This window comes from Amphiura filiformis, chromosome 18, assembly GCF_039555335.1.
Source record: "Amphiura filiformis chromosome 18, Afil_fr2py, whole genome shotgun sequence".
Classification (NCBI taxonomy): domain Eukaryota; kingdom Metazoa; phylum Echinodermata; class Ophiuroidea; order Amphilepidida; family Amphiuridae; genus Amphiura; species Amphiura filiformis.
In genome coordinates this window covers 59,293,371-59,306,164 of record NC_092645.1, presented here as the reverse complement: position 1 = coordinate 59,306,164, position 12,794 = coordinate 59,293,371, and the positions used below count along the sequence as shown (strand labels likewise).

The 12,794-nt window shown below is 35.5% G+C and overlaps 1 protein-coding gene across 1 annotated transcript in view; it reads left to right on the top strand.

Moving 5' to 3' along the window:
- The first annotated feature begins 2,602 nt into the window (after nucleotides 1-2,602).
- Nucleotides 2,603-12,794, top strand: part of LOC140138874 (one cut domain family member 2-like) — a 90,136-nt gene continuing 79,944 nt past the window's right edge. The window contains 2 exon segments of the mRNA XM_072160653.1: nucleotides 2,603-3,931; nucleotides 3,934-4,237. Of these exon segments, the coding sequence (XP_072016754.1) occupies nucleotides 3,203-3,931; nucleotides 3,934-4,237 (1,033 nt within the window). The 5' untranslated portion in view covers nucleotides 2,603-3,202.

Below are 12,794 nucleotides of genomic sequence, written 5' to 3'. Positions count from 1 at the left end.
TAACTAGACAGTGCACTATAGACAATCATTTTAGACCCTCCATCCGAGTCAAAAATCAAAATATTTCCAGGCCCCACGTCTACATTTTGCCATCGTGATATAATGTGACATAAGTACTATTTACTCAAAAACCATCATGCAAAACTGAAAGATGGCCCAATTCATTGTTATTTTTGGCCTCAACTGCAACAATGGCGTCATGAGCCTATTTTATCATGCAGTTATCCAATCAACCATACTAAACTAAAAATTAAACACTTGCAATGGACAATACTTAAATGTATTAAATCACAAACACGCTACATCTTTAATGTTATTACCCCAAAATCTGGGACAAATTTTATTTTCTTTCTTATTAAACACTCAAAATGTACCTTGAATCATGCTAATTATCATCCTCAAATACGATGACTTTATGCATGCACAGGCACCCGCTGATGACGGGGAGGCATGAGTGAGAATTTCCGCTGTAGTAACGCTGGTCGCACAAAACCTTGATGAGCGTGTGGCACACTAAGGCGCAGGTGCATTACGATATTTAACAACAAAAAACAGGTGGAAACTAATCAGGGAGAAATTAAAAAAGACGATTAATGAAGAAAAGATTCTAAAATCTCTACCAAGGTGAACGTGGTTAAAAAATAATGCATATTTTATATAATAAAATTATACTAAAATAATATAGTGTATAAGTTGGACGAGAGACAAGAAATTCAAAGCGAATGTGGTTTGTTAGGATTTCCATGATGGAAAGAAGGATGTTTTCATTAAAATAAGATTCGATTTGGAAACATTTTCAAATTAAATTGCATAACTATTTCATTTTATCATTATTTGCAAAACAACAACAACAACAACAACAAACAAACACCCAAGCAAACACACACCCGTACAAACAAGCAAACACAAACATATACAAATAAAGTACATTCAGAATTGATTCAGCTAAATAAAAGTGAACTCTCTGTACATATATTCAGTTCCAGAGGACATGATAATATACCTGGGTTGTAAGCGTGCGCTAAAAAACAACGGATTAAACACGCGATAAACACAAAAACGTGTTTATATTCATATTCTACACGTAAAAGTATATGAGGCGTTGCATATTAACACTATAACACGTTTATAGAAGAATTTATTGGTGGATTAGTAACACTTTTTATATAGTGATATATCATGTTGAATTGTTTATATTTTCATCACAAAGACCTCTATAAACGTGTTATGGTGTTAATCGCATGCAACGCCTCCTATACTTTTACGTGTAAAATATTGAAATAAACGTGTTTTAGTGTTTATTAAGTGTTATCAGGGTTTTTTTACAGTATACACTGTACATGGTCTAAAACTTAACCTATAATTATACATGTTTACATCAAATAATATTTGACACTCATTTGGTGTTTTCTAAAATATAAAAATGCTAGATGAGGGTGTAAAAATGTTCAATATACTGGAATACCTCTTTTTACCAACATGAACAGTACAAAGGTCTTTCCATACAAAACTCACTTTAAAAAGTACACAATTGGTTAAAAATAGACTTGACTCCAAACTATATTGACAATAATCGACATTTTACCCTCTCTTGATAGATGTCTTGCACCATTCCATGGTATGAAGGAGAAAAAGTCATGGATTCCACGGCTTTTGATATAATTAAACAAGCTGTAAAGAAAATCGAAATATAACGGTGTTGTAACAGTTCTAGATATTGGCGAAATGAAAGTGATATGTATGCAGAATCAATCGAGATGGGAGAAACATGTCGATAAAATCATGAGCTTAGAGTTCACTGTCAAGAACATTCATGCTACTCAGTGTGTTTAGGTGTGTAGAAAGTTATCTAAATTGTTAACATAGCTTAATACAGCTTTATTTATTACATTCACAATGTGTGCTGTATGCCTACAACTAGCAAACATTAGGCCTACTATTGACCATGTGTGTTGCCCGTTAGTACAGGATATATGACAAATTTAATGATGATAATAATAATAATAATAATAATATTCTTCTTCTGAACACATTTCGTTCTTTATCATGTTTATAATTTAATTTTAATTATAGATGGTAACGATTCTATCATAAATAGAATAATAATAATATTTATACACAATTAGGACCAATATTATTGAATTATCGGAAATATTGGTTATTGCTAGAATATAGTCCGAATTATTGAATAACAATTTCTATTACTTATATATTAATTTGTATTTAGAATGATTATTTGTTTACGATTTTAAAGAATATCTGATTTCAATCACGATTAGAAGTGGTTGACTTGTGACGTATATTATGGGTCATACAAATATGTAAATTATAGCAATTTGGAAGAAAATTGGTGGTCTAAATTAAAGTTTGCAAAAACAAGATCGTAAAATGTATTTTTTGGCACCATGCATCGTCATCACCATCAAAGACACCATCAACATAATACCGGGCTGATTATCATCCATGACTGCATATTGTAGTATTATTGTCCCATCCCATGCACAGCGTTGTGTTGCTAGGGCCAACCCCATTCATTCATCCATTCATAAAACCACTTACGGAATACGGATGACAGGTGTATGGTTCTACGCATGCGTGATGCAAAGCTTGGGGCGCTGGCCCAGTGCGAACATCAAGTGCTTCTAGCTAACCGAGTCGGTAAAAGCGTGCTAAATCCAGCTGTATAAACATCATGGATCTTTCGTGCATCAAATCTTGCTAAGCTTAACTAGAGTTTCATTCGCTTCGCATCACACTATATCCCCACTGCTCCCTACAGCCAAAAATTCGACGTTTTTAACAGTGTTAAAAAACTACGCGGACTGAAAAAAAGGAAAGAGGGAAAAAAACCTCGACGGATCGACAAAAAAACATCCCCGTGTTGTAAAGTCGTAACGCCCCCGACTTCAACGAAGCGTCAAAGACAGTTAGTGTATGCACACAATACAGCGGGAGTTTTAGATGTACGCGTGCTAGCGAGTGTGGGTTGTAGTATAGTGGCATCATCATCATCATCGTCATCATTTGTTGGAATGAAAAAGTGGTGATTCACCAGTGAGCGAAGCCGTCCATCCATCTACCCTCCCCCTTTTATACGACTACCATAACATCTTTCTATTCACTCCATCAGTTTATTAGTCCGCGGTAGTGGCACGCTACTATATAGTAGTAAGCCCCTATCACCATATCTGTTTATACTGTGATGCTTTCTACAGGAGATCTTTCAAACTCAACTTACGGCGACTCGGCTTTTCAACCTAGCTCGGGTTCGTACACATCATTGAATCCGGCAGATATACTGACCACTACAGCTGATATCAAACCGGACATTACGGACATCAAGAACAAGGTGTCCTCTCCTTCTTCAGTCAGTACAGCGTACAGCACCACGACGTTATCCCACTACCCTACCGCCAACATGCTGGAGCCCGACTTCCGGGGTGCTGCTGATTACAGCATTGGGGCTCTAACCGGCTTCCAGCCAGCAGCATGTGCTACCAGCAATAGTTACACCACATTAACGCCTCTTCAACCGCTACCCCCCATTTCCACAGTGTCGGATAAGTTCCGGGATGGCAATATGAACGGATCTTTCACACTAATGAACAGTTCTAATCTAGCAAGTCCATATGATAAGTTAAATATGGGCGGCATGGCTCCGAACACTATGCTAAACGGGTATGCTCATCCGCAGAGTATGGGGGGTTACGGGACCATGGGGACACCACACCACGCCTCATGTGGCCCCCAGGATGCACGGTATGCCACAGCCATGAATGGATATGATCAATTTGCCTCATCCATGTCAACCATGTCAACCCAACATCATATGAATATGCGTGGTCTTCAACCCCCTGCACACCATCAGCGCACAGGACTTACAAATCCAATGGTATTAAATGGACTTGGACATGCTCATGGTAGCCCCACAGGGGGCCTGTTGGGGGCCGTATGGCTCATGATCGTACCACAAACTCTCGTGATGGGTCAAGTGCAGGGGAAGAAATCAACACGAAAGAAGTTGCAGCAAGGGTGACCAGTGAGCTGAAGAGATACAGCATACCTCAGGCCGTGTTTGCACAGAGAGTCCTCTGCAGAAGTCAAGGTACTCTGTCAGATTTACTTAGGAATCCAAAGCCTTGGAGCAAGCTGAAGAGTGGCAGGGAAACCTTCAGAAGAATGTGGAAATGGCTGGCTGAACCTGAATTCCAAAGAATGTCTGCACTCAGATTAGCTGGTGAGTCAGTTAATAATGTTAATTTTGTTCAATAATTTTGTTTTTGATGTTGTATGAAGTTCTGTTTTGTAAACGTTTAAAGTTTCACTTGCATGTGTTGTATAACGTTTTACTTCAAATGCACCACTTCTGTAGTCATAGTAATGTATAAAATATAATATATCTTAACTAAAGAAATTTAAAAAGGACTATACCTCAGTTCATATTTGTATCTTTTTTTGCATAGCTTTAAATATATTTTGTATCATTCATTCTCCGTTTTATATTTTATTCTAATTTCACAAATTTAATGCCTTAACGTTTGATGATGTCAAGCGCAGTGATTTGTTAAATAAATGACCTTTTTATCTTGTCAACATTCCCATAATAATAAATGATTCAAATGATTACAATATCGCCTTGTTTTTAATATACAAAGATTTCCGATTTTTCTTTACTTGTACATCAATCAAAGGCCAAAAAACAACAGTTTAGTTACGATTAGTATAGATATTATAGACCCGTTTTTACTCTGGCAATCTTGACACATTTGCATCGAGTTGTGCGCGTAGAGGACAGTCAGTCGATCGGGTATATCGAACGGGAAAACTAGCTCGTTTTGCAGCGGTCTGTTACGGCGTTACGTATCAACTGACTTTCCTTTCTATTCCCCTTATCCAAGCGGCCTGCTTTATTCTCATTTTCCGCTTCAGTAATAAACTTGACAGGCTTGCAGCCACAATTATGACCATCATTCATTTGTATCTTTAATTAGAGCAGGTCTTTGTCAATGTCCCGCTTCTGTATGCCATTGCACTGATACATTTATAATTACTCATGTTTAATTGTTCGATTGCACGCCGCCATTTATGTTATTGAATGAAAGTGGGGAAACTCCTTATCGACATGAAATTTCGATTTACCATTTCAACATTTCCTCTTCATCATGGTTGTACTCGATAATTTACTTCACACTAATCATTTTATCTATACTATAACCACATGGCTATGATATATGCATACAGTATTAGCGATTGTAAAGCAACCGTACTTAATTTAATTTAATTCGTACGCACAATTTTTTTCCTCACTCTCGCATTTCTAGTGTTTACATGCACGTTTGCGCCAAAATGGCTCCCACCGTGTTACAGACCTATTGAGATTATTACGTATTTCTTATTCATAGTTTAGTAGCTCTTATTATAAACCATGTTAACCATTGGTAGCCAAACAATCAAGTACCGTGTCAACTTTAGCTCTTGGAGCTTGCTTTACACAGAAAAGTACAAAAGACGACGTAATTCCATAGTTACGCAATTGTACGTACCAATGCTTTTTGTTCCGACTCAAATTTAATCAGCTTTTGTTAACATAGCTGAAGCACTCGGTCATGCAATGTTTGGGATCTGTCATGGACGAATGTTATAAGGAAAAGATTGGGAAAAATAGTTAATGGTCAGTGAAAATGACTAGTTTGTTTGATGTAAAGACCTTGGGGAAAACCATCCTCTGATTTAATCAGTGTTTCCCCCTGATTCAATCAAAAAATTAACGGACGCTCGCAGCAAAATTATCTTGCTGCCGTAGTATCGCATACATGAAATATGTGTAACCAGTTTGGAGTAGCAATATTGCTATCACTTTTGCCATATGAGATGCTTATGTATGGAAAAAATCATGTTTAATACTCTATGTGCATTCCAAGCTAATATACGAAACAAATTTTATATTTGGGGTCAAATTTAGATAATATTCACATTGTTTTAATGAGGAACCTGATTGTGCAAAGTTGACAGAAAAATGATTTTTGTATTAATTTAAAAGACTATTTTGCATAACTTTTAATGATTAAAATCATCATCATCATTATCATCGATCATCATCATCATCATCATTAGCAGCAGCTTATTTAATATCAGTAGCTTATTTAATATCAGTATAATATTAGCATTGGAGGCAGCTATTTGTATTATTAATTAATATAATATAACTGAAGTATTGTCATTAGTTTTAGTCCCGGTTTTCATGTTTTTGTAATGTTTTATAACGTTTATGAAATGCAGGCCCATCATATAGGCCCTTTTGCAGGATTCGAGTATAACCTGCGCATTATTCAGCTTCATTTCCCCCTCCTAGCTGGTGTGACAACACTATTATACAACCTGTCAGGCCTACATCCTATGCCATATGTCATCGTGTTTTTTTAATCTTTTTAGTCCTTCATTCATCATATTCAATAATTTAGATATATTCAAAATGTATATTGCAATTAACACAACACTTTGTGATTTGTAAGTATAATAATATTTATATGGCCATGTATGGAATTTGAAAGCCATGCATGCACTCTTTAAATAAGTTTTGTAGTATAGATTAGTTTATCATCGTCATCATCATCTGATATCATCAGCAGCACCAGCAGCTTATTTAGTTTTCTTAGTATTATTATAGTAGAATTACATTTTTGTACTTTATAACTTTAAATAGTAGGCTATTTGTAATGTATTATTAATTAATATCATAAGTATTATAGTTTTAGTCCCGGTTTTCGAGTTATTTTTATTTTTAGTATAATATAATACTTAGGAAACGTCTAAAGACTATTATTATATAGCCCAACTTTGCATGTTGCCTGTGCTTTAGTTTTGATGCTATATGTAGGCCTACGTGTAGGCTTAGTACAAGCCAAATAAAAAATATAACCTTTTAAAACGGCACTATTAGTTTCTCAATAATATAATATGATGATAATGTCAAGTAATTGTTCTCGGATCCTGATTGTGCCAATACTGTTATATGTCGGTATATCACGGTAAAAGTATAACTATAGTATATATACAGTAAGTTACATTAAACTTAATTATCAAACGGTCGATTTAATTCAATTTTCAAATTTACAAAACTTAACATTTTATTAGAGTTTAACAACAAAACACAACTATTATCCAAACATTGAAATCACTTGAATAGTTTAGTATTAACAGCTCTATTGCTAATATTTGAGAAAAGTAAGCATTCTAGGACACAGCGGAATTGTAACACTCAGTTCTGTACACGATTAGGACTCTCTACTGTTGGTTCTTGTTCTTCAACTTTCGATCGGTTACTTCAATATCTTTGTACAACTAGGGAAGCCCCGATCAATTTTGTCGATAATTTGTGTTCCCGCAAGCCGACCGTTCTCTATGTCTCGCAAACAGGCTAATTCAGACACGATTTGTCCGTGTGTTAGAGCGGAGGAGTTAAATAAAGGCCTCTGTTTATTTTGAAGTCGATACGATTTTACTCTAGTTATATTTGAATTTACTTGACTAAATGATCAGAAATCGTTATAATTGCTACTTTATGGTGTTTATTATGGAGTTGGAAGTACTTTAGTTTTAACTAAATGCTGACGCTTTGGGCTGCTTATAAAGTTATAGATATGCCTATTTGCAATCATAAATTTTTATTTGCATGCTCAAATGTTGAATTTATATGGCACAAATTGATACATTTCAGCTATTTACTATATTAACATCATGTTTTTTACGTTTACATTATATTTATTTTAAATTTTAACCTTCAGAAAATGAATGCACGAGTACACTTATCATTGCAATTATGTTGTGCTTGTTTACAAAAGGAATTTACACGTTGTAATAACTACCCATTTAGTTTGTACATTAAAAACGCTTGCACGCACCGGAGACCCCTTTTCTTCATAATAAATAAAATGCTTTCTCAATTTTACTATAAGCAATGATTTAGTCTTGTTAGTTGCTCGCCTAACCGACCGCAGAAACGATAAAGACGAATTACTCAACTGAAAAATGTGCGTTTTTACAATCTTTAACTTTACCTCGGACCATTGCTTTCTTTTAATCGTGCTATATGCCTTCATTAAGGAGTACACAGCTAATAGTAGTGTGTCTGTAAATTACCCACCGAGTTTGACTAATAAATATTGGCTTCCAACGAATACTCCGGACCCGTTGAGACCAAGTATACTGAGGAAAAAGGGAGGCAGAAAAAATGTCTTCCAGCCCTAGAGCTGTTATTAGTAATTTCTACCGGGAAAACAAGCCCGTCATTTATTTGCGCAGTTAATTTTCCACTGCTAGAGAAAAAATAATATAGCGAGAGCTCCCATTTTTGGTGTACCACAAGGGCATGAGGAGAAAACAATATCAAAAAATCGAAAATGACAGATTCAGCTTGGAGCAAAAATTGTTGCAGTATAGTTATCGTGCACTTGGAAATGATTAATTGAGGTGCTGTACATGTGTGTTGAGATCATGGCAAGTGCGAGTTCACGCGTGAATTGATTGGGTTTAGAGGAATTTAACAAGAGTGTAACACACGTTTTAAGAAGTGTGATTTGAATTATTTAGGAAAGAAATCGTGTAAATGCTGCCGAGACAATCTTGTCATTTGTGTATACACGAAACCAGCCTATTTGTTGCTGTGAAGGTTGTTCTTGAAATGATTATCAAAAATAAAATGTATACAGTGCTAGACTTACACTTTGGGGTGGGCCTAAGTTTAGGCCGGAGTTTGAAGTTTATGATGGATACTTAATTCGCACTCAGTGTCAGAAAAGTCGAACGCGATCATTGAACATTGTTGAATGACTCAAAATTCAATGGGTAGTAATGCAACCTGTAAAATCACAATTTTTTTTTTGAACTATGACCGTGATAAGAATTTTAGTTGTAGGATTGCACTTCGGAGCAGGTGATTTTGAGGGGTTGTTTACACCAGGGTCTGTAAGTCTAGAACACACATCTCAATATGATGACCATTACTTTAGTTCTCTTTGTCTGAAAGCTCAGTGACAGCTCGGAATACAAGCACAGAGTGGTTTGTCTTCTATTTTTCTCCAATCAAATTACGCAAGAGACAAACATTGACAACACCGTGTACTGAAAAAGCTTGCAGAGCATGTTGACATAATGAGAGAAAGTGAATTGGCTCACGCGTTAGCTTTGTTGACTGAAGAATATACCGCCAAAATGTGCAAAATAAATACACATGTATGAAGAAGAGATGAAAATGTGATGGTTTTCAATTTTAGAGATCGTTTGGTCTGGTGTCTGCTTGCACCACAGTCGGTCAAGATTGGATCACAAAACAAACAAACAGAAAAAGATGCATTTTTACTGGGAATAAGTGAAATCATTAGTGCGTATACATGTATTGCTTAGCATGCTTAGTATGGCTAAAAATATGCCCATATGCAGTTTAAATTCGAGATGAAACGGGTTTCGAAAATGGCGAAAGGTTTTCATGACTTCTTCTTTTATGGAACAACCCAAAGTATCGACGCTCTTAGTTTCTTGGCTTGGCTTACCTCTTCCCCTGCCAGAACGTATAATTTAAGAAAAGGTTCGCCTGCGTTCCTGGTCTTACCTATGTCCTACTGGTCTTACGCGACACCGATAATGATTCGGGAACTATACTACTCACCAGTAGCATAATTGATTTATACTAGGCTAATATTGCTACAAAAATGAAATAGGTAATGGTTTTACTGACATGCTGAAGCCATAGTATCCGTATCAAAATGATTTATTGTGGCATTTAATAGCAATCTTTAAAGCTCTTTAATCGGTGTTTGAGTGATTTAATTAACACTAGAAACACGGTCATAAATTACAGCAGTGATCATCGTGCATGTCGCGTCATCAGATAGGATAATTTTCGTTCATCAAACCACAGATTATAGAAGAAACAGTACTACAATTTTAGGTCAACGACATTAGAAGGTTTCGAATTCCCCATTCTCAGTTGACCATGACTGAGTGACTATCACAAGTGACCATTTAAACTGACCACTAAGCTCATCATTGGACAGAAAATGAGTAGGGGATTTGAATTTTAATCAGGTAAAAGAGAGAATATGAGAAATGGGAGAAAAAGATGCATTGTATGAGCGAAGTGGCGATTGTTAACCTGTTGCTTACATTGGTGATACATGCCTACGCAAGGTAAGCTTTCTTACTATGTGTTATTCGTCAGGGTTAATTACATCATCTTCAAGATGGTAATTAAAGATTCCACGAATACGACATGATAGCATGCAGTGGCTGGATGAAGGTACATAATAGGACCGTCCTTTTAATGGATTAGGTTATGGGCGCTTGTTAGGCTGAACATGCCATGGTTACTATGGAAACGTGATGGTAGCGTCCATGGATGAAAGAGGCAGGTGGATGAGGGAATGATAATATTAGTGATATTTTCGGTATTCAATTGTTCTTTTCAAATTACCCAAAAAAAAAAAAAAAAATAATGACTAAATAAAGTAATTAAGCTGTAACAAATTTGCTGAAAAAGTAATTGTCTAATTTGAAATAAATGGTTACATGCCTTATATTTTGAATTGATTACAAAAATCATGTAGGCCACTGCTTAGAAATGTTAGAGCAATATTTGAAATAAATTGATCTTGAACACAGTGACTCAATATGGGAATAAACCATACAATAATTATACTAAGGAACAACGAATAATGACAACCAAAATAAATAGTTGCACATTCAATCATAAAATCCTGTAGCCTGTACGATTTACACATCAAATTGCTATGTCAGATTGGCTTAGATATATTATTCAATTGCAATAGCCTTACAATGCCAGAGGCCATTATGGCACAATTTAATAAAATAATGTCTCCTCTTAGCCATTTGTCATTTTTTTTCTCTCAGTCTCATCATCTCATCTCACCACATCTCCCGTAAAACCACAAGTCTTAATCAACTTCATTGGTGAATTGGCAAGGAAATAGAGATAAAATAGGAAAAAAAAAAAAATGATGAGGCTCTTTTATCAAAAGAGGAAATTGTCCATTTGTTTTGAAAAATGATGCCAGTTCATCTCAGGTTACATTCAAAATACGTATTTTTCCGTTGGGAATAAGGCAACAATTTTCAATCAGAAAGTTGTGTTAAAAAACAACAAGATTTTAGAGTATATAATAAATATGATTGCTGGAGATTACTTGGGATGAGATGATGAGAATGGTGGGCAGGATGAATGGAGGCAATTGGGATTATATAGCACAGGAAATTGAATTGGGAGGAATCAAAATTGTTGTGGATTTTATTTTAGAAATGGTGAATGAAAAGTGAATATTATGGGTTTCAATATTTTTTAAAAGATGACCATGATGTTAAACTGAATCTTTTGAATGTTTTATCTTTTGTGTTTAAATAAACACTGCAGCATTACTATAGGGTAGGATTTGGTGGGGTTGGGTTGGGGCTTTGTCCCTCAAATGGAACCAGATTCTAGTCAAATCACACAATAAATGTTTGCCCCTAGCTCCCAACACACTGCATCCCAATATTGTGGAATGTTCAATTTGCCAAGATGAATAATGACACTTTATTCACGTTATGTTAACAAATTTGTAAAATTGTAGGCCTCTGGATAAGCACAGGGTTTATACACATCATTAGGAACTTTTCAATACCCTGTATGACCTCTTGAAAGATGCACTTGAATCACATTTTATTTACATCACTTTTTGGATTTGAGTGACACCACCTTTATTACTCTCACTTTTAACATGTTCAATGATCTCTTAAGAACCTGATAATGAACTCTAATGGGTGTGGTTTCTATGATTGACAGCTAGTAGACAATACAGATGATCATACAGGTGAATTGTTAATTGACAGGCAATTGTTAAACATGACAGGTTAACTCAGGGCATGCTGGGTAGGCCTATATATCCTGCCTTTGGTATATTTTGTTTTTGAGTAGGCCAAGTCACTCAGCTGCAATCCCAGCTGAAGAGTTACTCATATCCTGTATCAGATCAAAGTCATCACTCGATGAGTTTTCTTTTCTTAATCTTTTTTGTTAGATTTTGAAGAAATGATATTATTAGCATAGTAATTATTGTCTTCTTTCATTAGCTTTGTACATTTTGCTCTAAGATGTTTCATTGTTACAAAGAGGCAGCTGAAAAAAGTACATTGTATCTAATGCTACGTCACCCTTCATTTCACACGATGTGATAGTAGGCCTTTATTGAATCTCAACATGTAGGCACACACACCCTCATACACACATACACACATACACACTCCCTACACACCTACATACTCGTGCCTCATATCATAAATAGTGCCTTTTTTGCATCAAAGATCTTCCTCCATGTAGTCATTTGTTTTAAAAATAAAGAGAGCCAATAAAAAAGCAAAGATCCATTTTTATCTCGAGTATAAATTAAATATGACAATGAGGTGATTTTGAGGTCGATGATGATGGTGTTGTGATGATGATGGTTTGATGATGGATAAGTTCCAAGATTGATGATGATGACAATGGTGTTGATGTCATCATCATCATCAACATCGTCATCATCATCGTCATCGTCATCGTCATCATCATCATCATCATCATCATCAACAACAACAACAACAACAAAGTATATTGTGGTAAATCTTGAACCTCCAGCTAAAGAATTGGTCAAGTTGTAAATTTTTTGCTTTTGAAATAACTTTTCAATGGATAAGATTTATGTGCAGTACAATATAATTAGACAGACAGAGAGCCAGCCAATTACATTGATATATGATATTAAATA